The sequence below is a fragment of the Hippocampus bargibanti genome, linkage group LG12 (assembly GCF_051943395.1).
Source record: "Hippocampus bargibanti isolate YZ-2025 linkage group LG12, ASM5194339v1, whole genome shotgun sequence".
Lineage (NCBI taxonomy): Eukaryota > Metazoa > Chordata > Actinopteri > Syngnathiformes > Syngnathidae > Hippocampus > Hippocampus bargibanti.
This window is the reverse complement of record NC_142745.1, coordinates 2025126-2052530: the sequence shown is the minus strand read 5'-3', so window position 1 is coordinate 2052530 and position 27405 is coordinate 2025126. Positions and strand designations below refer to the sequence as shown.

The window sequence follows — 27405 nt, the reverse complement described above, 5'->3', positions numbered from 1 at the left end:
TCATTTACCTAGATTTTAGTTTAGCATCATCATCATAGTATATATTATTGAAATTTAATCGACTACTAAAACGGCTAAAGCCGTATTGCGTAGAGGAAACGGAAGAGCGATAGAGAATGTTGATAAGAGCCACTGAAAGCAGTGTGTGTCTGAAGATAACAAATATGAGGCCTCCTTCCCACACAGTATGGTGTTGTGAGCCATATATTTGCCAGGCTACGCACAAGAGACACAGAGGAGCTGCTCAAGTTAAAAGTAAGAAGAGGTATTTTCATTCTCAGGACAAAAAAAAAGTAAAAATAGATGTTATATAATAATTCTGGACAGGAAGACTTGTACATTTTGTATGTATTTGCAGGACTTGTTTGAATGTAAAGTCGTTGGCAGTGTAGTGGTACATTGGCCTGGCTTTAATGGAGGCAGGTCGGGTTCACTTCCCACCCAGTGATTGTCTCAGTGGTTGTCTGTCAAAAGTCTGGCTTTTGCCTTAAAGGACAACCGACGCCTCGTGACAAGTTTGGTCTGGTTGTACTTCTGGACGGAAGGATGACAGCAAAATGTAATGTGTGCGACGTGGTTTACTTGTTTCTGTAATATAGGTCACGAATGGGGATATCTCGCTAGTGAAGTTACTTATAGTTTGAGTGGGAGGAAAAAGAACATTTTCTGTAATTCTCTTGAGTTTTCAGTGTCTGCTCAATTATATATGACTTTTTGTTTTTAAAGGCTCCAGTGGTGGGAGGTCAGGGACAGGAAAGACTTCTCTGATTGCCTAAATATTATCAAAAGTACTCAATCACTTTGATAGCCAAAAATGCTTGTTTCAGATTTTCTTTTATCCCACCAATATTTCATTAATTTCATTGAATGTGATTATTTCCGCAGAATTTCACAGAGCCATGGAGGTGAATGAACCAAAGGAAGGGCGCTATTTTGTTGGGAAGAAAGACGAATTGATTAACGCCAAGCGCACATTCAAAACACTGGAGGGTCGGGATGTGCTCATCGTCTACCACCAGGGAGGATTTTATGCTTTGGACTATTACTGCTATCGTGAGTGTATTTTAATTTTCAATTTTCCATTTTCAATTTTCAATTTTCAATTTTCAATTTTCAATTTTCAATTTTCAATTTTATTTTTATTTTCAATTTTATTTTTATTTTTATTTTTATTTTTATTTTTATTTTTATTTTTATTTTTAATCTCATTTTTATTTGTATTTTTAATTTCATTTTTATTTTTATTTTTATCTACATTTTTATTTTTATTTTTATTTTTACCGTTTGCAAATCTGAGACAGATGTCAGTGTTGATTTGTTTTATTGAACTTTTCTGACCATCTATTTTTGAACAGATGCTGGTGGAAACCTGGAAACTGGAGACATTGAGGTAAGACTTGGAGCGTCTTTCTGTGAAAAGCAGACGTAATCTCATTTCAGACAATACCCATAGAAAAAAAAATCCTTGAGAATAACCTGGAGAGTTTTGAAAGACGCTTATAAATGAAATGTATTATTATTATGACTGTATTTTCCAGTGTGCACTAGTTTATTGTTCGGAACAATCATTGCGATGCTATTTTGTGTTTTTATAGTCATCAAATTTTTGCCAACTTGCCCTGCCTAGAAAGTGGGGTTACTACTAATTTCTCAATTACTTTCTGATCTCATCAGTACGGCACTAGTTATTTGTTTTGAACTATATTTGCAATGACCATTTTATATTTGAGTTATAATAATCATAATAAATTTCATTTATAAGCGCCTTTCAAAACTCTCAAGGACACTTTACAGTCACTGGATATTTTTTTTTCTGCAGGTGAGCAGTGGCGCCCACACGCGTTAGCGTTCACGCAACCCGGCAGTAACTCAAATAGATAGAAAGCTAGCCAGCTCGCTAGATAGCTAATAGATAGATTGATAGCAGCTAGTAAAGTGTCCTTGAGAGTTTTGAAAGGCGCTTAGAAATTAAATGTATTATTATTATTATTATAGATAGCTAGATAGCTAATAGATAGCTAGCTAGATAGCTGGCCAGCCAGCTAGACAGCTATTAGATAGTAAATAGATAGCAAATGGATAGCAAATGGATAGCAAGGTAGCTAGCTACATAGCTAGCTAGACTGTCATAATTTGGTGGTGTACATTTCCGGGTTGAGTGAACGCTGGCGTGTCTGGCTGCCGCTGCTCACCCGCAGATAAAAATCCTGTGCCTTTAAAGTGCCCTTGTGAGTTTTGAAAGGCGCTTATAAATACAATGTATTATGATGATGATGATGATGATGATGATGATGATGATTATTATTATTTACCTCTCACACATGCTCATCAATGGAAAAAAATAATAATTCTCACCACACAGGAAATAGGAGGCACACTATGCATAATTTGTCCCAAACACAAGTTCAAGATTTCTCTTGGCAAAGGGGAAGGTTGGTGCAAAAGCATAGACAAGAGCCAAAACCCACCTCGGCCCAAGTGGTTCTCAAAAGGAGTCAAGCAACGCGTCCACGCGGTGACAGAGACCAACGGGGACGTCTATGTGGAGCTCTCGAAGATACCGGGATGGATCGAGTCAGACTTCTTCCAGGGAGAGGAAGGCAAAGAAAAAAGGGCCAAAGCTATGGCCGAGGCTGAAGCCAATGAGGGGATGGAATCCTCCTAATGGAAACGTCACAGGGCCTCTTGTGACTTGCTCTGCATGCGTGGCCTTTGTGGATGCATGGAGACTGTATCAAATTATGTTTTACAACTAGTTGAATAGACTCTCTTCTTTCATCAGAAAAAAAAGGATTAATTCCTAAATTATATGGGTCTGGAGTTATATGAGCTTGAAATGAGGGTGACTGTCCGAAATACAATGCAATACATAAATATTGGTTTATATAGTGCTTTAACAACGGCTGAAGCTGGAACAAAGCACTAACATGGACAAAAGGCAAAATGCTGCCCCCTTATGGAAGGGAAAAACATTGCCAGAGTCCTTGGCCTGTGCTTTATCGGCGCCCAAAAAAGAAAAAAAAGTAAAATTCGGGAACGGCATCAAGTGTTCAAAAAAGCAAAGTTAAAGGACAACCGACGTCTCCGGACAAGTTGTGTCCATAATTTGTAAAATGGCTTCAAATGACTTCTATTGAGCGTATTTTATAAAGATTCCACCGCATATAGCTATATTTTACCTTTTAAGACTCGCGCTGAATATTCAGGAAGCCTTTTTTTTTTTAGTTTGTGACGAGTCCGTACGTGACGTCGCGAAAGGACCGCCCCTGACCGAAAAAAAGACGCATTGTAGCGGTCCTTCCATGACGTCAATGTATTTTGCTGTACTTGTTTGGTCTGGGAACCTCGTGTTGCACCCAAAAGCCGCCAGAAGAGGGAGTCCAAGCTCCATATAAGGAATTTATCAGCCTGTGGGAACGGAGGTGGCCACAGGAGGTCACCATTTTGTGCCTCTTTTTCAGTGAGACATTTCTCCTCAATGTTGCCTCATAATCGCACTGAATAAATTCTTTAATCGATTGCAAACATGTATGCTTTCCTCTTCAGAACTATTTGAATCATATTCAAAACTGGATGTGTAACAAGAAAGCATATTCTCCAAATCTGAAGCCATTGTTTTGATTCTCCAGGAATGCAAGACGTCTTGGCGTGACGTCACAAACTGGGGGCGGGACTTTCTGAAAATGCCCAATTCGCAGCTCAATTTTTTTTGCAGATTTTGGACACTTTAAGTCATTTTATTGGTGTTTTGCATTTGAATAAAAATATCATACTGTGTGTTTTGGGTATTTTAGATGCTATAAAACGTTTTTGTGATCTCAGTTAAGAAACAGAAAAATGAGGTCGGTTGTCCTTTAAGTGAATATTAAATTTAAAAATGTTAATGTCAGAGATGTGTGATGTGATGTGTGGGATAGTGCTTTTTTTTCGCGAGTGTGCAGGATTCTTTTTGTGTGAGATGTGAATGTCATTTTTTTGGCCCCAACATCTGTAGTCAATTACGATGGTGAAATCTCCCTCCCCCCCCCTATTTACCCCATGCAGGGCTACATCAAGCATCAGTAAATTAGAACACTGCAAGCTCGTCTGTCTTTGCTGAGTCAAGCAACTGCTTAATCGCCTCCCTCCCCCCTTCCACACACATAACACGGAACGCAGTCGACAATCTTATCCATCCAGCGTATTCACCCTGGAGACTCTGCCATTCTTTTTGGTGCGACTCGATCCTAGAGTTTTTCTCTTCTTACTTGGCGGTTCTCTCATGCTTACTTCTACTTTATAACTAGTTGAGTCCTCGATTACTACATAAATGCCGGACTTCAAAGACGGAAATGGAAATACAAAATCAAACGAAGACAATGTGGCGCGCATGCGCATATCACGCTGCATCGACAAAGACTCAATAACTGCAGATTTTTTTATCGAATAAAACAGGGGTGTCCGAAGTCGGTCCTCGAGGGCCGCCGTCCTGCCTGTTTTCCAGCTCTCCCGGGACCAACGCACCTGATTCTAATCATCAGCTCATCAGCCAGCTCTGAAGCGGCATCAAAATGGTCCTGATGATTTGAATCAGGTGCGTTCCTCCTGGGAGAGCTGGAAAACAGGCAGGACGGAGGCCCCCGAGGACCGACTTTGGACACCCCTGATGTATAAAAGCTCTCTCTCTCTGTCTCTCTCGCTCTCTGTGTCTCTCTGTCTCGCTCTCTCCCCTCTCTCCCCCTCTCTCCCCCTCTCTCCCTCTCTCCCCCTCTCTCCCCCGTTGCCCGAAAGACTTTGTTGTCGAGTAAGACGTCATGAATGTGGTGTGGACCCTTGTGCGCGAGGCTATGCTCGTCCACGGCGGTTAATTGCCTCCGCCTACCCGCTGGCAACTTGTCAGTGATTTGTCCTTTGAGTGTTGTTCTACACAGCCAGTCAGCCGCCTGCTTAGCGCGGGTACGACGGCGGGTCGAGGCGACCTACGGCTTTTATGAATGAATAGCGAGGCAGGGGGGAGGCAGTTAGCGAGACCGGCCTCCGGTGAGACCAGCACCGATGAGAGCGATTAGCAGCGGAGCGGAGCGGTGGCTCACTGCGGAAAATGGCGAGCCCGACTGCCGCAGACTGGCGTCGAAACGCACCGTGAGAGGGACACGCTCCACAGCGTAAAGCAACGACGCCAACGTGAACACAATGTAAGTTGCTAGTTGCCTACAACTCCTTCCGAAGGCGTCATATTAGGGTTTTTTCGTGCTCACGTGCTCTTAAATGCAGAAACTATCTATCTATCTATCTATCTATCTATCTATCTATCTATCTATCTATCTATCTATCTATCTATCTATCTATCTATCTATCTATCTATCTATCTATCTGTCTGTCTGTCTGTCTGTCTGTCTGTCTGTCTGTCTGTCTGTCTGTCTGTCTGTCTGTCTGTCTGTCTGTCTGTCTGTCTGTCTGTCTGTCTGTCTGTCTCTGTTCCATCCATCCACAGGTATGAAGTAAAGATTTGTCAACCACAGAGGAGAAATGATTTGAAGTGGTCCCATAGCATATAAAAAGAAGCTATGCTAGCCCTGACATCTGACTTTTCTTTTGAGCATTAAGGCCAAACTGTAATAATTGTGAACACCAATGATCGTCCCATCATATCAGATCTTTGTGGCAAACAAAGCTGGATTTGGTCCACAGGCCTTGAGTTTGAGAGCTGTCTATATATTCTAGGGCACTTCTTCATTAAATATCGATTTCTTGGCATATTTCTCTTACACATTTACACATCAGTCACAGTGTGTGGTGTATTCAATGAGGAAACCATTTGTGGGGAGGTCTGTGGTGTCCAATAAATCATTAAAGAAGGTAAACGATGAAGAGCTAGCGATAACTATTTATCTACACTTGCACTTCCCTGATGGTCGCTTGCAAAGCTCGTCGGTATCTGATTCGTTGAATACCAGGAAAAACACCAAGCTCATTTTTTTTCCCCGAAGTATTTCCCGATGGTTCATTTGTCTTCCTCGCAGGTCCATTCACATTGTGGCTCTGGGGAGCGAGTGCCCCGGCGGTGTCGGGTCAGGTGAAGAGATAATGGGCCAGGGCCAGCTGCGGGGAGGTCTGCTGTGGAGCTATTTGGGCCATGGGGCTCTGGTAGGACCCAGTGAGCTGGAGAGGAGCCTGCATAACCCAGCCTTCATGGAATACACCTCACGCGTCTTTGGAGATGTCACCATCGTGGTTCACGACTGTCCCAGTTGGGTAAGTCATGTTTGTTTTTTGGCGTTAGCATTGTATTAGCATCGAGCGTAACTCATTTTGCGGATGCTGTATGCATGAATGCCAGTGTGGCGTTCAAGCGCCACAATGTCCATTTCCAACATGTGCCTGAACCGGATCAACTAGTCAATATTTGTCAGGTATTCACAATCTTAGCCACAGGTGTCAAAGTCAAGGCCCGCGGGCCAAATCCGGCCCGCCACATCATTTTTTTTTGGCCCGCGAAAGCAAATCAAACTTGTTAAATTCCATGATGATTGCTAAAATCTGAGCCAAAATTTCATATTTTTGGATGTCAACCACAATAAAAGTCATTATTCTTGACTTCAGATTTGAAAATGAGTTATTCATTAATTTGCTGCGTACTCTATATGTAATATTTGAAGGGATTTAAACATTCTAATGGGTTCCCCAAATTCATAACGGCCCTCGAGAGGAAACCATAACTACAATGTGGCCCGCGGCAAAAAATGACTTTGACATCCCTGATTTTAGCAATGTCAATGTTAGCAAAACGTGAAACGTCGTTGTGGAGCAACATTGTGTTTTCGTGCTCACATGACCAGTGGTGCCCAACCTTTTTTTGCCACACGGACCGGTTTAATGTCAGACAATATTTTTACGGACAGGCGGATAAATACAACAACACATTTTGATAGCTTACGGTGGGCTAATTTTAGCGCTATGTATCACGTGACCTAGACAAGCGTTTTGACATGCGTCAAGAGTAAGTCATAGACGGATGTAATCTGGTAATTTTTCAAAATAAAACATAGTTCGGACTCAGTTAATAAATAAAATAGAAATTATGTCAATTATTTATTATTTCTGCGCGGCCCGGTACCAAATGACCCACGGATTGGTATTTGTCAACGGCCCGGGGGTCGGGGACCTCTGTTTTAGACAGCTTTTCCTGCCTCATTCAACAATACTGCTCATAGAGACACAGTGCAGCAATTTTAGCATGCTGTCCTCAACCCCGCCCCCTCAAAAGGATCAAAAAATGATTTTTCTGTACATGAATTAGAGAATTGTTCATTTGTAGCAGTAGTACAGTCTATTGTAAAGCTGTCTTATCTTAACAACAATCCGTCACTCATCTTTCGGCTTCTTTGTTTGTTATTCAAATGAGTCAAAACGCACTGCAGGTTTTTTTGTTTGCATCAAATCTTTTTACAAGCCGATACTGTGAGGAGAGAAATGGTTGGAGGTTATCTGAGGTCACATCCATGATAGTCATCACAAGAAACGCTCCGTTAATTTGATGTCTCCTCCTTCCACGCTAGGATTTGTTGGACAGCGACTGGGCCAGCGTACGTAAGGTGCTTGAGCAGGCGGACATTCTGGTCATCAAGTATTCGGTGACCGACAAGCTGGCCTTCCAGCAGGTTCGGAATGGATATGCTCCGAGACTCCGCCCACTTCTTCGGCACTGGGGAGTGCCTGTCATCTTGGTGGCAGTTGGTGCGAGGCTGAATGGTGAGGCTGATTTTATTCATGTGTCTATTTATTTAAATACGGCGTAAGATTTCTCATTTATTATAAATTTGTATCATCGACTGGTCTGTTAACTGCTTTTGTCAGCGATAATACATTTTGATAGGCTCCTCATTACAATATATGCTTCATTGATTTTGTAATATGTAATTTTATTTGTAATATGTAATTTTTATTTTGTATTTTTCATATGTAATTTTTACTTTATTATTTTTATGTTTTATTTGTAATTTGTAATTTCATTGTCATTAGTTGTAATTATTGAATTTGTAATATTTCTTATTTGTAATATTTGTTTATTTATATATTTGTATTTTAATTTGTAATATCTAATTGTTTATTTTGTATATTTTAATATATTTTTTTTATGTTTTTTATTTTTGTATTTTTAATTGTAATTATTTAAAATGTAATGTGTTTTCTTTATTTTTTAATTATAATTATTTAATTTGTAATATTTCTTATTTTTAATGTTAATTTATTCATATATTTGTATTTTAAATTTCTAATATTTAATTATTTATTTTGTATATTTTAATATGTATTTTGTATTTTTTATTTTTGTTTTATTTGTATTTTTGCTATTTCTGTATTTGTAATTGTAATTATTTAAATTTTAATGTGCTTTTTCTTTATTTTTAGTTGTAATTATTTAATTTGTAATATTTCTTATTTTTTAATGTTTATTGATTTATATATTTGTATTTTAATTTATAATATTTAATTGTTTATTTTGTATATTTTAATATGTATTTTTTATTTTGTATATTTTAATATGTATTTTTTATTTTGCATTGTTTTTATGTCTTTATAATTCTTTTATTTTTGTATTTTTAAAAATAATTATTTATATTTTAATGTGTTTTAATTTTTATTGTTTATTTATTTATTCATATTTTAATTTGTAATATTTAATTGTTAATTTTGTATTTTATACATGTAATTTTTATTTTTTAATTATTTGTATGTTTTATTAGTATTTTTGTTATTTTTGTATTTTTAATTGTAATTATTTACATTGTAATGTTTTTTTTAATTGTATTTATTTATTCATTCATTCATTCATTCATTCTCAACATTCTCTGAGATGGTGTCTGTGGAAGTAGTACGCGTGCGCTCGCGTGTGCGTGTCTGTTTGCGGTGTTTCAAGTTCCGCAGGGGGCCTCGTCTTTCAGCTTTGTTGTTGCTACCGAGGGAAGGTTAGCACACTCTCTCCCATGACAGCTGAGAGTGACAGCTCAGCACTGATTGCTTTTCCGCCGCTTGACTCGGACCGCAGTTAACATGCATGAACGTGGCCGTTCAAAGCGGCGGCGAGCAAAAGGCGGCACGCCATTCCGCCAAGGGCACGCGTGCACGGAAACGCAACATTGATGTGGCAATTCGGCGCCTGACGAATGCTCACACCCCCATTTTCACTGTGTCTCACATGCACACACACACATACACACACATTCCTGTTTCAAACATTTTGTGAGGTCCGGATAACTCCAGATAAGGAGGGAGGACCACAGTTGCTGATAAGTTTAGAGAAGAACTAGTGTTCCATTTGAAGACTAAATGTCAGCCCATTTCCCACTTCTACTTCTTTGAAAACAAATAAATAAAAAGTGGACTTGAAACTGAAATAACAGCAAGAGTGAGGTTTCTGAATGGGTACATTCAAAGTCCTCACCTCCTGTGGTGAATTTGGTTAAAATATCGTTTTACTTTTTGTGGTATGAACTTTTTCCTCTCATTAACCACGCAAGTGAAATGAAAATACACACAAAAAAATCATTTTGGGTGAATTTGTGAGAACCTCACTCAAACTTTAACAGATGCATATATAGACCCTCTAAAAGCCTTTAGAATGAAAAAAATTGTGAGGACCGGCTAAAAGGTCCTCTCTTGTCAAAAATGTCCTCACTACGTATGGTATAAAATGTTAGTGTTCCTCACAAGACTAGCCATACAAACACACACACACCAACACTCCTGGTTCAATGGTTTGGCTACATTCAAAGTCCTCACCCCTGTCGTGAATTTGGTCAAAATATCGTTTTACTTTTTGTGATATGAACTTTTCCTCTCATTAAACACACGCACACACACGCACACACATAAACACACACAGTGAGTAAATATTGTGTGTATCCAAGTTAAATGAAAATACACACCAAATTTGTGAGGACCTCTCTGAAACTTTAACAGATGCATATATAGACCCTCTAGAAGCCTTTAGAATGAAAAACTTGTGAGGACCGGCCAAAAGGTCCTCACTTGTCAAAAATGTCCTCACTACGTATGGTATAAAATGTTAGTGGTCCTCACAAGACTAGCCATAGAAACACACACACACCAACACTCCTGGTTCAATGGTTTGGCTACATTCAAAGTCCTCACCCCTGTCCTGAATTTGGTCAAAATATCGTTTTACTTTTTGTGATATGAACTTTTCCTCTCATTAAACACACGCACACACACGCACACACATAAACACACACAGTGAGTAAATATTGTGTGTATCCAAGTTAAATGAAAATACACACCAAATTTGTGAGGACCTCTCTGAAACTTTAACAGATGCATATATAGACCCTCTAGAAGCCTTTAAAATGAAAAACTTGTGAGGACCGGCCAAAAGGTCCTTACTTGTCAAAAATGTCCTCACTACGTATGGTATAAAATGTTAGTGGTCCTCACAAGACTAGTCATACAAACGCACTCACCCAGACGCTTGGCTGAGTGCCTGTAGGTTCTTAGCATTATGATTTATCAAATGCCTCAGCACTTAGCTGTGTCCGACTCATTCTCTCCCATTCGGTCCCTTTTTTCTTCCTACAAGATAATCCCACGAATTTTCTATCCGATACTGTCTCTCCAGTCCCCCCCAGATGCTCAATCTGGTAAGCGTGTCTTCATTCAAAAAGTAGAACATCCCATTAGATTTTTTTTTTTTTTGCCCCGCCATCTGTGTCTGTATGGGCTTCAAGGAAATAAAGAGGCGTTGCTATGAGACATGATTGTGTTAATAAATTGATTTATTATGTGCAAAAATGTCGACCACTCCAGTGCTAGGGTTTTTGTCATTGTCACTCGAATTCCAGGACCCAGAGAATATTGAGTTTTAGGACTACATAAACATCCAATACAGCGTAAGAAACATTAGACTCTCTTCTTTCATTAGAAAAAAAGTGTTATTTCCTAAATTATATGGGTCTGGAGTTATATGAGTTTGAAATGATGGTGGCTGTCCAAAATACAATGTAATAGTTTTGAGAGCCGCTTATAAATACAATACATTGATTTTTATTATTTTTACATATTGGTTCATATAGCGCTTTGACAACAGCTGAAGTGGGAACAAAGAGCTAACATTGAAAAAGGTAAATGCTGCCCCCTTGTGGAAACATTGCCAGAGACCATGGCCAGCGCTTTATCAGCACCCAAAGAAGTAGAAACAAAACCCGAACAAATTCGGGAATGGCGCTCTATGTCTTATTTTCAATTCCCGAATACATTCATGAATGGCAGTGAATGAGTTAAAGGACAACCGACGCCTGCCGCAAAGTGCAACGAATATTAAATTGCGGCTCGGGTCATATTTCTGTGTTGTCGAATATTTCGTTATAAACATCAATTTAATCATCGTTGCCCCTGTGATCCCTTTTTGTGTAGACGAGGGCCCTCCCTGTACATGCCCGTTGTGCGCTTCAGACTGGAGCAGCTGCGTGCCTCACAGTGAAGGTCTACAGCTGTCCCGGGACCTTGGGGCCACCTACCTGGAGTTACCCTCGCTTAACCATGTGTTCGTGGGTCGCTACTTTGGCAGTGTGGTACGCATACACACACACGCGCACACTCACACACAAACACATTCCTGTTTCAATGGTTTTGTGAGGTCAGGATAACTCCAGATAAGGAGTGAGGACCACTGTTGCTGATCAGTTTAGAGAAGAACTAGTGTTACATTTGAACACTAAATGTCACCCCATTTCCCACTTCAACTTCTTTGAAAACAAAGAAATAAAAAGTGGACTTGAAACTGAAATAACAGCAGGAGTGAGGACTCTGAATGGGTACCTACAAAGTCAGTGAATTTGGTTAAATATTGTTTGACTTTTTGTGATATGAACTTTTCCCTCTCATTAACCACGCACACACCCACACACAAACACACACAGTGAGTAAAAAGTGTGTGTATCCAAGTTAAAATGAAAATACACACCAAAAGTAATTTTGGTTGAATTTGTGAGGACCTCGCTGAAACTTTAACAGATGCATATATAGGCCCTCTAGAAGCCTTTAGACTGAAAAACTTGTGAGGACCGGCCAAAAGGTCCTCACTTGTGAAAAATGTGCTCACTACGTATGGTATAAAATGTTCGCGGTCCTCACGAGACTAGTCATACAAACACACACACACACAATCCTGTTTCAAAGGATTGGCTACATTCAAAGTCCTCACCCCTGTGGTGAATTTGGTCACAATATCGTTTTACTTTTTGTGATAGGAACTTTTTCCTCATTAAACAAACACACACACACACACACACACACACACACACACACACACACACACACACACACACACACACACACACACACACACACACACACACACACACACACACACACACACACACTTGAATCTCACCTCAGGCTTATTCTTTTTTAAGATAGTACATTATGATGGGTGTTGGGGGGGGCTAATTTGTTCCCGAAGCAAAGAACAGATGATGTAATGACTTATTTTTGGACCTTGTTTTTTGCATAAATGTGTTTTTTTTTCTCTCCCTGCATTGTACAGCTGGAGTACTTCATGATTCAGTGTCTGAAACACAAAGCCAAAGAGAAGCCAGAAAAGAGGCGAGGGAATAAAGTCAATGAGCTTCGCCCGCCTCATTTGGAACAACCAGGTTTGAAGAAGAGTTTTGTGTATGAAATATAATGTCTTATTCTTATTCGTATTCGTATTTGTATTTGTATTTGTATTTGTATTTTTTTATTTTTATTTTTATTTTTATTTTTATTTTTATTTTTATTATTATTATTATTATTATTATTATTATTATAGTAGTAGTAGTAGTAGTATTACACAGAAAAAAACTGTTACTGTAAAGTGACCTTGTTTTGAAAGGGCCTTAGAAATCAAATGTATTATTATTATTATTATTATTAGTAGTAGTAGTAGTAGTAGTAGTAGTAGTAGTAGTATTACACAGAAAAAAACTGTTACTGTAAAGTGACCTAGTTTTGAAAGGGGCTTAGAAATCAAATGTATTATTATTATTATTATTAGTAGTAGTAGTATTACACAGAAAAAAACTGTTACTGTAAAGTGACCTCTTTTTGAAATGGCCTTAGAAATCAAATGTATTATTATTATTATTATTATTAGTAGTAGTAGTAGTAGTAGTAGTAGTATTACACAGAAAAAAACTGTTACTGTAAAGTGACCTAGTTTTGAAAGGGGCTTAGAAATCAAATGTATTATTATTATTATTATGTTTTTCTTGCCTTTTACTCAGCTTGCCTACCTCCAATTCGAGTGGAGGAATCCAGCTTCTCGCAAGACATGCAGTGGTTGTTGGAACGCGGCGTGCAGTTTGCCGACGTGGCCTTCTACGCCGGGGATTCTGGGAAAGAACTGGGCTGGGCTCACGCCTCGGTGCTCTGCGCCGTCAGCCCGTATTTCCGACAGCTGCTCCTGGGGCCCAAAACCAGGTAGGAGGTAGACGCATATTGCCGTCCAGCTAGTTGACCATCTGGCGCTATTTTCGACTGAATGTGGTCTGCTTTGGACCAGGGACCGCCCGCAGTCTCGATGCGTCTGTCGGGAGAGGGATGCAACCCCTCACTCGTTACTCTCCACCTGGGACGACGGCGCCATAATTGACGACATGCCTCGATCTGAGGGACACCTGACCGGTCGCCTCTCTCGTCTGGTCGTGAAGGATCCTCTCTTGTGTATGTGCTTATGGGAGACCCTCATGTTCATTTACAGAGGTAAAAGCCCAGAACACGGTCAAATAGCGGCTTTTCGTGACACGTGTGATGCTAATCGTGACATCTTCATGAAGGGAAAAAAAAAAAAAGCAACAAAACTATCAAAAATGGACTCATATTTTACATAGATGTAAACTGCTTTCATATTTTGTTATATATTTTTTCAAGATGTATTCTATTCTTATGTTTATGCACAATATATTTTGCTGTCTTATAAATTCTGTTATGAGGAACATTTTAATAACAATAACAATAATAAAAATGGTAATAATCATAATACATTTGATTTCTAAGCGCCTTTCAAAACTCTCAAGGTCATTTTAGTCAGTTTTTTTTCTGTGGGTGAGCAGCGGCAGCCACATGCACCAGCGTTCACTCAACGCGGAATAACTCAAACAGACGAAAGCTAGCTAGATAGCTAATAGATAGCTAGCGAGATATTTAATAGTTGGATAGCTAGCTAGATAGCTAATAGCTAGCTAGCTATATAGCCACCTGGTCAGATAGACAGCAAATAGATAGCCAGCTAATTAGCAAGCTAGGTAGCCAACCATATAGCCAGCCAGATAGCTAGCTAATAGACGCAAGTCTTAAAACGTAAAACATAGCTATATGCGGTGGAATCTTTGTAAAATACGCTCAGTAGAAGTCATTTGAAGTGGTTTCACAATTTATGGATACAACTTGCCGGAAGCGTCGGTTGTCCTTTAAGGGATGTAATGAATAAAAACAGGATGAACCAAAGAGAACATGGCACCTAATTCAACAAACGTGCTACGTATCCGGCGCCTGCCTCGTGAAAATCCTCTCAGCGCGCTGCTTAAATTCTGCCATGGAGCGCCCGCTCGGTGTCAGATTGTGGCGCACTTGATCAAAGGCCGTGCAAGAATCATAACCGCTCGATTTTCAGCCTTTTGTGTGCTTGAGTCCAACGTTGACGAACGGCACGCGTGCTCGCGTCTGCTGTCACGCTTGCAGGACAATCCGGTAAGAGGTGGTGAACCTGAGTAGATTATAGAGTGGGACTGAGTCTGTTTGGGAGTGGAGGTTGGATAGAGCAGAAGCGCTCGCTTCTTGGACGAGGCAGTGTGCATTGTGGATTTTTCTCATGTGTGGGAGAATACGAGGGTGGCAGAGGAATGAGGGCGAAAGTTGCAAAGAGAAGGAAAAAAAGGGGGATGAGGATAAGAAAGGAAGGTGGAGGATAATCGCATGAGTGCCTTTTGCCTCCGAGCTTGTGGGATGGGCGGCTGAGAGCAGACTATAAATGTCATATTTCCTCTAGAAGACTATGTTACATGTCATTAAAAGAAATCAGCGTCTGCTTCCACATGCTGATTCTAATTCAGTCTCCAACCTCCTGCCACGCAATCCGTTCAATTGCTACAAAATCAGAATCAGAATCAGAATACCTTTATTCGTCCCGCAATGGGGAAATTTGCAGTCCACAGCAGCAATTGAAGAGGGATGTGTGTTTGGTTGAAACGCACGCAGTGGACAGGTTCTAGGTACAGCGAAACCTCGGTTTACGAACCGCTTAGCCTACGAACTTTTTCGCTTTACGAATGTTACATTTCTGAAAATTTTACCTTGGCATACAAACTATTTTTCGGGATACACACTGAGCTGCCACAATGAGTGGTATGTCGTTGGCCAACGAGCCCGTTCTCCTAACAAGAAAATGACTGTTTTTGTCCTCTATTCCCCACTGCCAGTCTTCGGTTAAAGCCACGTGATTGGTCAAGAACGCAGCAGTGGGGGCGGGGGGTGTTAAACATTAAAGAGACAGGCAGACGACGGAGAGAGAGGTAGAGATGGTGAGATCAAGAGAGATAGATAGATAGATAGATAGATAGATAGATAGATAGATAGATAGATAGATAGATAGATAGATAGATAGATAGATAGATAGATAGATAGATAGATAGATAGATAGATAGATAGATAGGTTTAGAGGTCGGTAGGTAGATTTAGAGGTAGGATATGGATATAAAATTGGAGATGGATATAAAATTCAGGGCCTGTTCCAATCGACGTACTTTGATTGGTGCGTCGAATCAATGTATTTGTCGATATTTTGTAGGCGCGTGGGAATGGCAGCACCTGCAGGAGGCCTTGGAAGAGAAGCTCAAGAACTCGCTTGCGGTGGCTCAGCTCATGGAGCGCATACGATCCCTTATCGGCAGAGAGAGGGTGAGTTCATACAAGAATACAAGAATTTTCTCTGTTACTCTCCACTAACCGACCAAGTTCCCACAAATGAGAAAAAAAAGTGGTTATCAAACAATAAATGATTCTAAAAATAATAGATTGTGATAGCCCTGCTTCGGACACAGCAGTTTTAAAGGACAACCGACACCATTTTTTTGTTTCCTAACTGACATTAGAAAAACGTTTTATGGCATCTAAAATACCTGAAACACGCAGGCTGATATTTTTAGTCAAATGCAAAACACCAATATAAAATGACTTCAAGTGTTCTAAAACTGCCACAAAATGAGCTAGGAACTGGTCAGATTCCGAAAGTCCCGCCCCCTTGTTTGTGACGTCACTATTGGTCACACACTGCCTTGCTCCAGAATCAAAACAATGGCTTCAGATTCGGAGAAGATGCTTTCTTGTTGCTCATCCAGTTATGAATATGATTCAAATAGTTCTGAAGAGGAAAGCATACATGTTTGCAATCGATTAAAGAAGTCCTGCCGTATCAATTCGAGCCATCTGGACTCCAATGTAGCGCCCAGAAAATGCACAAGATGGCGCACAAGCTGCGTTAGAAATGGGCTGATTTGTCCGCTGGGAATTTGTGTAAACTTACACCTTCTTTATGCGTGTTACCGCAATTGGCTGCGACACACATGTCACATGACAAATTGGCAGGAAGTGGCGGGATCTCGTTTTGACACAGCGCTGTTATAATTAGCATCGTTATATAATTAGTCACCTCCCCGACCAACACTGTGGGAATTAATAGTAAATAAATAAACAAGAGATGCTCTCGAGGGAGGAAAAGAGAGATTTTCTTTCAGGTCTTAATCCCGGACATCGGGTTTGAAATTCATCAGCTGAGACTTGACTTCAATAAGATGAAGAACCTCAAGCATCTCGTCGTAATATGTTTGACAGCCGTCAATGAACTCGTGCTTCGAGCGACTGTAAAAAATTTGAGATCTGATGACGTCCATCATAAGAGATGGATCAAAGGGAACTCATTCGCTCACACGATGAGTATTCACTCTCATACTTTGGTGTCTAAAATTCTAGTTACAACAGTGATTTATGAAAAATGTATTATTCTAAAATAAACACAAATAAATAAAATAAAACAAATAATGATTCATGATTAATGAATAATGAATAATGAATAATGAATAATGAATGCTAATAGATAATAGATAATAGATAATAATAATAATAGATAATAAATAATAAATAGATAATAGATAATAGATCATTGATAGATAATAGATAATAGATACAGTAAAGTCTCGTTATATCGATATTCAAGGGAGTCCGAAAAAATATCGATATAACCGGGACTATCGATATATCCGACCCTGTTTGCATGTAATTTTCTCCGTGCGTGCATAGAAATAGTATCGATATAACCGGGACTATCGATATATCCGATATCGATATAACGAGACTTTACTGTAAATGAATAATAAATAATAAATAATAAATAATACATGAATAATAAATAATACATGAATAATAAATAATAAATGAATAATAAACAATAAATGAATAAATAAAACATAAAACATCAATAATAAATAATAAACCATGATAAATGATTTATAAAAAATAAAAAATACCAAATACCAAATACATAATAATTCTTGATAATGTGATTTACATATCACATATCACTGCCATTCATATTGCCACCACAAAAAAAAAAAATCTGCATCTGCTTTCCATTTTCCATTATTACCTTCATTAATCGATGCGCCTGGCATTGCACTTCACCCACGTCTCGGTGAGAATCGTACGAATCGCACCGGGGGGACGTGAGAGAAATGTTCAGAATAGCAATTGCCTTATAATATAATAACGGTTTGTCGTCATCCAGCTCAGGTGTTAACCCGCTGCATCTTTCTCCTTTCGGCGTTTTTGTGTCCCCTCGCAGGGCGCCAGAGACACCCCCAGCGCACGCGCTGCCCAGCTGGGCCCCCAGACTCTGGTCAACCTCTTCAATTCCCCTCTTTACTCGGACGTCATCTTCATGGTGCAGGGTGGGTTGACGCCGTCATTAACATTCACTCACAAAATGAATGCGCGCTCACATCGGGGAAAGGAAGGTCACATTTTATCAGACTCCATTGAATTATGAGCTTGCTGACAGACCCGGTCGTCCATAAGAAGATAAAATAAGATAAAAGGGTCCAAAGGACGACCTGCCTTCCACCCCCCCCCCCCCCCCATTTCATCTTTTTTGAAAGAACCCCCCGAGATAACAAGATGATAACAAGCACAACGAGGCGCTCTACTTCTCTTCAGTTCAAACCAGTTCAGGATTATTCCGTGAGAGTCATTGTGTTCTTTTCTTTTTTTATTATTTTTTGAGCAAGAATAATGACGGGCTGAGTGGCGGCAGGGTGGCTGTGAACGGCAGTCGCCCAAAAATGTCACATCTCGTGCACACGTTCCACGTGTCACGGTTTCCTCGTCGATTTCAAGAGCCTATTGGGAAAAAATCATGATGCGTAATGTCGGCGAAATTGGGACACGTTTTGCCCCGCCCAACCACCGCCATGATGCACAAGCTAGCACTTGTACCGTGGCGCTCGTCACAAAAAAACTTTCTTCACATGGCTCGCAGTCAATGTTCCCTCTAATTTTTCATGTCTGAACAAATTTGTTTTGTGTTCTTTCAAGGGAGCGTATTGCCGGCCCATCGAGCCGTCCTGGTAGCGCGCTGTGACGTCATGGCGGCCATGTTTAGTGGCAAGTACGCGGAGGCCCGCAGTCGAGTGGTACCCATCCACGGGGTTTCATCCGACACTTTCCTGTCTTTCCTGGAGTACCTCTACACGGATTCTTGTTGTCCCGGTACGTTCAATGCCTGCCGACTACGTTCTATAGGAGAATTTCTTACTTTTTTTTTCACCTGCCCCCATTAAATTATACATTTGAGTATGTATGATGGTGAAACTTTCACTGAATGTTTTATTCATTCACCCTCTCTCCGTTTGAATTTCAATAAGTCTGGGTGAATAACGCATTTATAACTCTGCACTTAGTGGAGCGGAAACCTCCATCGTGGCCAAATCTTAATTTGAATCAGAAAAATGTATGTATCAGAATCAGAATCATCAGAATCAGAATCATCTTTATTGCCAAGTATGTAGAACACACAAAGAATTTGTTTCCGGTCGAACACGCTGCACTAGTATCATCATCAAAATATAGTATACTGTATAGTGCCAAGCGGCACTATACAGTTCAATTTGGGCTACTGTTCAAAGAGTTAATGGCTTGGGGGAAGAAGCTGTTTAAATGTTTAAATGTATGTATGTATTATTATTATTATTATTATTATTATTTATTTACTTTTTTTAATTTTTCTATTTTTTTATTATTATTATTATTTTTTTTTTTTTACAGTAATCCCTCATTTAGCGCGGTTAATACGGACCGGGACCACCCGCAATAGACGAAAAACTGCAATGTACCGAACCCTACACCTATTGGTAAATGTACATGTGTATGAGTTCATTTCTAAGCGCCTTTCAAAACTCTCAAGGTCACTTTACAGTCACAGGATAATTTTTTTTAGTGGGTGAGCAGCGGCAGCCACATGCGCCAGCGTTCACTCAACCCGGAATAACTCAAACAGACCGAAAGCTAGTTAAATAGCTAATAGATAGCTAGCGAGATATTTTATAGAGAGCTAGCCAGATAGATAACTAATAGTCAGCAAATAGATAACAAATAGATAGCCAGCTAGGTAGCCAACCAGATAGCCAGCCACATAGCTAGCTAATAGACAGCAAATAGATAGCTTTAGTGCTGGAGCGCCCCATGGCGGCCGTTAAAAAAAAGGTATAAATTGGCCGCACCGTTGCATAAACCGCAGGGTTAAAACCTTGTGACAAAAGTCGCGGCTTATAGTCCGGAAATTACAGTATTTATTTTCTAATAATAATAATCACTCAACCCGGAAGTAACTCAAATAGATATGAAGCTAGCTAGCTAGCTAATAGATAGTTAATAGATAGATAGCTAGATAGCGAATAGATAGCCAGCGAGCCAGCTAGATAGCTAATAGATAGCAAATAGATAGCCAGATAGCTAGCTAGAAAGATGGGTTATGTTAGGAGACATTTTGTTTACCTCGTGACATTGCATCATGGTTTGGAACGCGTCACGCGTGAGGTTAGCGTTTGACATCTTGGCAGAAAGCAACCGTCAGAGTGAAGGTGACCTCTAGCGGGCAAAGAGTGCGGTGAGGGAATGCGCCAGCTTGTATCGTTTGGGGTGTAGAAAAATGCCGAATGGGGTCATTCCTTGAATATTTTCAACACAAATGATTGTGACATGATCTTTTTTTTGTTGTCGCTAGCCAACGTGTTGCAGGCCATGGCCGTGCTGGTGTGTGCGGAGATGTACCAGGTGAAACGGCTGCAGCATCTTTGCGAGGTGTGCGTGTGCGCTTACCTGCAGAGCATGCCCAGCAGAGAGTTGGCGTCAACTGGCATTAGCGTGATAAGACTCCTCCGCCGGGCAAAGGTCAGTGTTGAGGAGAGGTCCGCTTTTACAAAACCTGAGCGGCTTCTCAGTTCAATCGGGTGAACAAACTTGCTCTGGGGCTATGTTGTTGTTGTTTTTTTTTTATTTGTTTTTCAGTCCCACCAGGTCATTTGTTGGCATTAAAAATACAACAAAAAAAAATGCGATGCATAACAAAAAGTAATGGCTGCTGCCATGTAATTCAGTAATTACGTGGCTGCAGCCTCAGTAATGGCTGACTGAAGGCCCAAGGATATACAGTGATACCTTGACTTACGAACTTAATTGGTTCCCAGAGTGTGTGAGGTGAAAAGTGTGTATCCCAAAAAATATTTCCCATAGGAAACAATTAAAATGAGAATAATCCGTTCTCAGGTCCCCATAAAACATAATTTTCTACTTTCTAATCCTTAAATCTACACAAAATGTACCTTATTTTATGTATAATAAATGTGCTATGGTATTATAATTAAAGAAATAAACTGTAGTGTATAATAAAGTCGTTTTATTTACCTTTGTGATGGTCGTTGATGGCGTGATGGAATGGAGTGGTCGGTTTCATCAGCATTAAACACTTGATGAGGAATGCAACCTTCTTCTTCCACCATCTTGAGGAATGATCCCTTGTAGGTGCTTTCTCTGTGATAATTGTATCTAGTTCCTCATCAATTGTGTTCTGTTTAGCTGGGTGGATAGCTTTTGGCATCAAGTGTACAGATGGCTTGTGGAGCCTGATTGATGGGATATTTTAACCTTGCAGTCTACACTCTGCCTTTGAACTGTCAAAGTTGAAACTCTCTCAGTGTCGTCTGCCTGTCCCTTTAATGTTTAAACCACCACCCCTCACTGCTGCGTTCTTGACCAATCATGTGGCTTTAACCGAAGACTGACGGCGGGGAATAGAGGACCAAAACAGTCGGCTGCCATTTTGTTGTTAGAAGAACGGGCTCGTTCGCGAAGGACACATCACTCATTGTGGCAGCTCCGTGTGTATCCCAAAAAAAAGTTTGTATGCCAAGGTAAAATTTTCATAAATGTAACGTTGTAAAACAAAAAGTTTGTAAGCCAAGGGGTTCGTAGACCGAGGTATCACTGTATGTCGTCGTACTACAGTCGGTGGGAATTTGTTTTACGACTGTTTGAACATCCGTGTATTATGCTTCCCCGTTCAGTGTTTGACTTCAACATACATTCCATACAAAATATAGCACTGAAGCAACTTACGAACAAGTTCAACTTATGAACGACCGCTCGGAACGTGTCTCGTTCGTAAGGAGGGGACCGTGTGTAAATAAATGCTCAGTAGGTTGAATTAAAAAAAAAAAATGTCCAAAAGCAACACTTACTTGAACTAAATGTGTTCAGAAAACATTTGAAACTAAACAGTTCTTCTTCCGTTGGATAGTGTCACAACGCCGAGCAGCTCTACGTGTGGCTCCTCCACTTCATTGCCAACAATTACCTGATCTTCAGCCACAAACCTGACTTCTTGGAGCTTTCAGGTATGGTGCGCAGTACACAACATGAGTATCATTTGATGCTCTTGATCAATTCAACCAAATGCAGCTGTCACTCCAAAACTTTTGAGAAACTCCTCAAATTGGATTAGTAACAAAACAAAAGTCTCATATTTGACTGGGGATTTATAGTACACATGACACCAGCATTCACTCAACCCCAAAGTAACTCAAATAGATAACAAGCTAGCTAGCAAATAGATAGCTAACAGCTATCAAATACATAGCCATTAGCTAGCGAAGAGATACCTAATAGCCAGCAAATAGATAGCTAATAGCTAGCAAACAGCTAGCCATGAGTCAGCGAATAGATAGCCATTCGCCACCAAATAGATAGACATTAGTAGTTCAGACGTGAAACAAAATGGCAGACCAAACAATGAACAGCCCTAAAGATCGTGTAAACAAAACAAACACCAGAAGAATAATCATAAATTACTACTTTTAAGGACTAATCTATTAAAAGAGCAAAAGCAAATCTCTGCCATCTTGACTGAGATACGGCAACGTGAATGCGATACTGTAAACAACATTGTGTGTGTGTGTGTGTGTGTGTGTGTGTTCCAGAAGAGGAGCGTGAGCAGGTGGAGAGGCTCCGATGGCCATCCAGAGGGTATCTCCAGGAGCTCAGCGAGTACCAGCAACGGCGACGCAAATTACGCAAGTCTCGCTGCGCGGTCATGTGACGTCACCTGGATGCATAGCAAGGCCGATCAACATGAAGAAGAAGGAAAAAAATATATACAGTACTTGTTTGCAAAGGGGCTGGCAAATTCATGGATAGTTTCCATGGCAAGTTCAACTGAGGGAATTTTGGAAATACAGTGATACCTTGGCTTGCGAACTTAATTGGTCCCCAGACAGAGTGTCTAAGGCGAAAAGTGTGTATCGCAAAAAATAATTTCCCATAGGAAACCATTAAAATGAGAATAATCCGTTCCCAGGTCCCCATAAAACATCGTTTTTTAATTTTCTAAGCCTTAAAACTACACAAAATATACCTTATTTTATGTATAATAAATGTGATATGGTATTAAATTAAAGAAATAAACTGTACTGTATAATAAAGTCGTTTTGGTTACCTTTATGATGGTCGTTGATGGATTGATGGAATGGAGTGGCCGGTTTCCTAAGCATCAAACACTTGATGAAGATCGTAACCTTCTTCTTTCGCCATCTTGAGGAATGCCAAGGTAATATTTTCATAAATTTAACGTTCGTAAACCGAAAAGTTCGTTAGCCAAGGGATTCGTAAACCGAGGTACCACTGTACTCAAAATTGGAAACTTTCAATGGGAATTCATTTGAATGGATGGCAATTGAAGAGAAAGGGAATGTTTTGTTTTTGTCATAAGCAGGCAGCCGTGCATTACGGTAGCACAATTGCTCTTTTTTTTGTCACGCCAATGTCGACCAATCTGAAGCTTGAATTTTGCCTCAAAACAAAAACGGGGAAAAAAAACTTGAATCATACCTAAACGAAATTGGGATAAGAATTAACGCACTCCAAATTGCCAACAGTGTAGCTATCTATTAGCTAGCTAGCTTTCGATCTGAGTTACTTCCGGGTTGAGTGAAGGCATAGCTAGCTATCTGTTAGCTCTCTATTAGCTAGCTTTTTATCTGCGTTACTTAGTTATCAAATTAGCTGTATATTAGCTAGCTAGCTTTCTATCTGAGTTACTTCCCAGTTGAGTGAAGGCATAGCTAGCTATCTGTTAGCTATCTATTAGCTAGCTAGCTTTCTAGCCGACTTCTGGGTTGAGTGATCGCTGGCGCGTAAAGTGACCTTGAGAGTTTTGAAAGGAGCTGAGAAATGAAATGGATGATTAAATTCCCATGCAAAGTTCCCAACTTTGACAATGTCCACCATTTTGCAACCTTATCAACCACCACGAAATGACGCTTTGTGTCGTCGTTTCCGCTTAGGCCAATACACAAAGGACTGACGCCTAAACACCCGTATGCATAAAAAAAAACACAACTGGATCATAGAAGACTCTATTTCAGGTGGGCAGACGCAGTCTTTGTGATTCAAAATTGTGACATTAAATGCCCCCCCCCCCCCCCCCGTGACAATTTATGGTATTCCTAATGATTGAATTCTTCACAATCCATATGAGGAAGTGATTCGATTATTACATGACCTCGCATTCATTCGTCTTGTAGTAGTCTGTGTCAGACGTGGACATTTCAAATTGGCTGAAAATTAAAGGACAACCGACGCTTCCAAACAAGTTGTGTCCATAATTTGTAAAATCACTTCAAATAACTTCTACTGAGCGTATTTTACAAAGATTCCACCGCATGTAACTAGATTTTACCTTTTAAGACTCGCGATGAATATTCAGGTAGTCTTGTTTTTGAGTTAATGACGATCCCATACGTGACGTCACTGAAGGAACGCCCCTGACCGATAAAGCGACACACAATGCATTTTGGGTACTTTGTTTGGTCTGCAAACTTCGTGTTGAAGGCGAAATTAGAAGGAAAACACATAAATAACGCGATGGTGAATCGTTGTGTGTTGCACAAAGACTACTATTTGATACTAATTGACACAAATTCCCAGCAGACAAATCAGCCCATTTCCAACGGAGCTTGGGCGCCATCTTGTGCATTTTCTGGGACGCTACATTGGAGTCCAGACGCCTCAAATGACCCGGAAGGACTTCTTTAATCGATTGCAAACATTTATGCTTTCCTCTTCAGAACTATTTGAATGATATTCATAAGTGGATGAGTAACAAGAAAGCATCTTCTCCCAATCTGAAGCCATTGTTTTGATTCTAGAGCAAGGCAATACGTCTTGGCGTGACATCACGAACAAGGGGGCGGGACCTTCTGAAACTGGCCACTTCCAGGTTTATATTTTTTTTGCAGATTTTGGACACTTTAAGTCATTTTTATTGGTGGTTTGCATTTGACTAAAAATATCAGCCTGTGTGTTTTGGGTATTTTAAATGTTATAAAACGTTTTTCTGATGTCAGTCAGGAAACAAAAAAAAATGGTGTCGGTTGTCCTTTAAATCATATACGAAATGTACGAAAACACTGTGCCGAGATGGGAATAAACGTGCAATAACTGTGGTTACACTTGCATGATGTGAAGTATGACAATTTCGGGGAAAATATTCACATCCACATATATGTTGCTCCATTAAAAAAAAAAACCAAAATGCCTCTGGTTCGATACACAATTTTATTGTTCCGGTTTCTACTTTAAATTATGATTATTTGGTGCTGCAATTATTTTTGTAAAATCATTTTTTAAATATATATTCAGACAGTATTTTTTGTTTTTTTAACTGTACTGTACCACTGATGATTTTCATAAAAGCTTTAATCATCTTTCTTGATTAAACAATATTTGCTGTGCATTGAACTTTTTGACCAACTTGTGAACCACCCAAGTGCCTCTTGTCATGCAAAAGTGTCCTTGAGAGTTTTGAAAGGTGCTTATAAATTAAATGTATTATTATTATTATTATTATTATTATTATTATTACATCCATTGTGAACACTGAAAAGGTTTCTTCGTCCGTCATCTGTACTTCTTTGAAGGTGTCGGACGTTTCTCTCCTCATCCGAAGAGCTTCATCAGCGAACTAAAGTTGTGCTGGTAATTATGGCCCTATATATATATATATCCCTAATGGACAGGGGTGGCCCCTGCTCTAAGGTAGGGAGGTAGTAGACTACTCCCTGAAGCTAATCTCATTACTTCCTTTGGTCTGTTTTATTACCCCTAACGTTCGATGCCTGGCTCTGATTGCCCCATTAGTCTTGGTATCACCTCATTCACATGACGAAGCCTATGTGGTAACAACCTAAGAAGTCTGGTAAGCACAGTCTAACTGAAATGCCGATTTAGTGAAGGGTTTTGCTGTTTTACAAAAATAGCTTATTTTACTTCTGCCATCTCTATTTTATTTTATTTTTTTGTTGGCCCTAATCCTCTTCCATACATTTTCTTCTTTTCCTTTGGGCTTTTCCCTTGACGGGGCCGCCACAGCAAATCAGTGTCCTCCATCTTTAGAAGTTTGATCCGCATGTTTGTTTTGGCCAAGCTTTTACGTCGGATGCCCTTCCTGACACAGCCCTCTGTATTTATCCGGTCTTGGGACCGGCACAAGAAGACTTATGTCCCTCTGAGTATTTGGGTGGAAACTGGAAAGCCTCATTGTTTCATGATGCCTCATTTTCTCACGTCTTTAGGCATCTGCTATTTATTTCTCACAAGCATAATTTGAATGTCCCTTACAGCTTGCCGTAACCCCGATGTGTAAGTAAGACGTGAGATGATTGGTTAAGGAACGACGGTCTTTTTTTTATAGAATGCGGAAATGATGAACAATACCGAGTCTGAAAATAGACATAATTAATGCTACTTTTAACTCACAAAGGAAACAAAATGTGAGTGTACGTTTGTTGACTGACTCGGTTTCGTTTGCGAGCGAACTTCGGTGAAGTCCTTTCCCATCAGCACACTCGCCGCACACAGGTGGGTCCCAAAAGAATTGAGTGGCAGTTACTGTACATTTTAATTACCAGCCGACACGCTCACGACAAAATAGCCTTCATTGGGTTAAATATTCACAAACGACACGACACGAAAGATGCCACTGTGTGTCCCTCTTGACGTTTTCTCTGCAATGTTCCTGTATGGTCTCGGGTATATCAACACACGTACGCAAAGGCTTTACAGCCATCTCGTGGGTTTCTTGGGACATTGCAAAAAAAATAATTCCCCTACCAGCCCCACCCCCTCTAAAAAACGTTAATATGTGACTTCAATGCTGTGAAATTGTGACCACGTTGCTTGGAATAAGGCATGATTTAATGCATCAATCATTTTCTGTAACCGAAGCATTTCCTAAACACTCAATAGAACTAGTGGTGTGTCGTTCGCGAACGAGCCGGATCTCGGAAGTGAACGAAGAGAGCCGGTTCCTAACAAGGAGCCGGAAAATGGGAGCCGACTTTTTTTGTCTTCGATTTCCCGGTCTTCGGTTAAAGCCGCACGTGATTGGTCGATATTCGTTGTAGAGGAGGGAGAGGAGAATTACAGACACACGCAGCAGTGGGGAGAAGGGGAGTGGGTTTAGGGTAGACAGGTGGACTAATGTTTTTACATTATGCTGTTATTATTTTTCAATTTTTTTTACTAGTTGGTATGATAGCATTGTTAATATGAAAAATTAGTGACAGCTGATCATCAGACCAGAGTAACCACATGAAAAGTGAACCTTTGTGCACGTATAAATCAAGCCATATAAATAAAAATATTTGACAGTGTATTTTTTACATGAGTAATTTGTTTTTCACATAATTTTACATGATTTTTTAATTTAAGCAACAACAACAAAAAAAACTCGGGAGCCAAAAGAGCCAGAATTGCCATCACTACAAA

At 40.0% G+C, this 27405-nt stretch overlaps 2 protein-coding genes across 5 annotated transcripts; both read left to right on the top strand.

Moving 5' to 3' along the window:
- The first annotated feature begins 122 nt into the window (after positions 1-122).
- Positions 123-3584, top strand: rfesd (Rieske (Fe-S) domain containing). 3 transcript variants are annotated; one of them, XM_089010006.1, is made up of 4 exons: positions 123-255; positions 886-1053; positions 1356-1390; positions 2363-3584. In XM_089010006.1, the coding sequence occupies exons 1-4, from the start codon at positions 165-167 to the stop codon at positions 2663-2665; spliced, it is 597 nt and encodes a 198-aa protein (XP_088866132.1). In that variant the 5' UTR covers positions 123-164; the 3' UTR covers positions 2666-3584. The 3 variants fall into 3 exon arrangements, with proteins under 3 accessions (XP_088866132.1, XP_088866134.1, XP_088866133.1); XM_089010008.1 differs by having other exon boundaries at positions 188-265; XM_089010007.1 differs by lacking the exon at positions 123-255 and adding an exon at positions 411-559.
- Positions 3585-4782: 1198 nt separating this feature from the next.
- rhobtb3 (Rho related BTB domain containing 3) lies at positions 4783-25418 on the top strand. 2 transcript variants are annotated; one of them, XR_016116731.1, is made up of 13 exons: positions 4783-5174; positions 6003-6234; positions 7539-7731; positions 11410-11567; positions 12542-12650; positions 13263-13458; positions 13541-13740; positions 15824-15933; positions 17873-17978; positions 18622-18795; positions 19351-19436; positions 20309-20475; positions 21881-21977. XR_016116731.1 is itself a non-coding variant. In XM_089011069.1 (13 exons), coding segments are annotated over exons 1-13 (1863 nt in total). In that variant the 5' UTR covers positions 4785-5172; the 3' UTR covers positions 22679-25418. The 2 variants fall into 2 exon arrangements, 1 of the variants encoding a protein (XP_088867195.1); XM_089011069.1 differs by lacking the exon at positions 19351-19436 and adding an exon at positions 22560-25418 and having other exon boundaries at positions 4785-5174.
- Positions 25419-27405: the final 1987 nt, after the last annotated feature.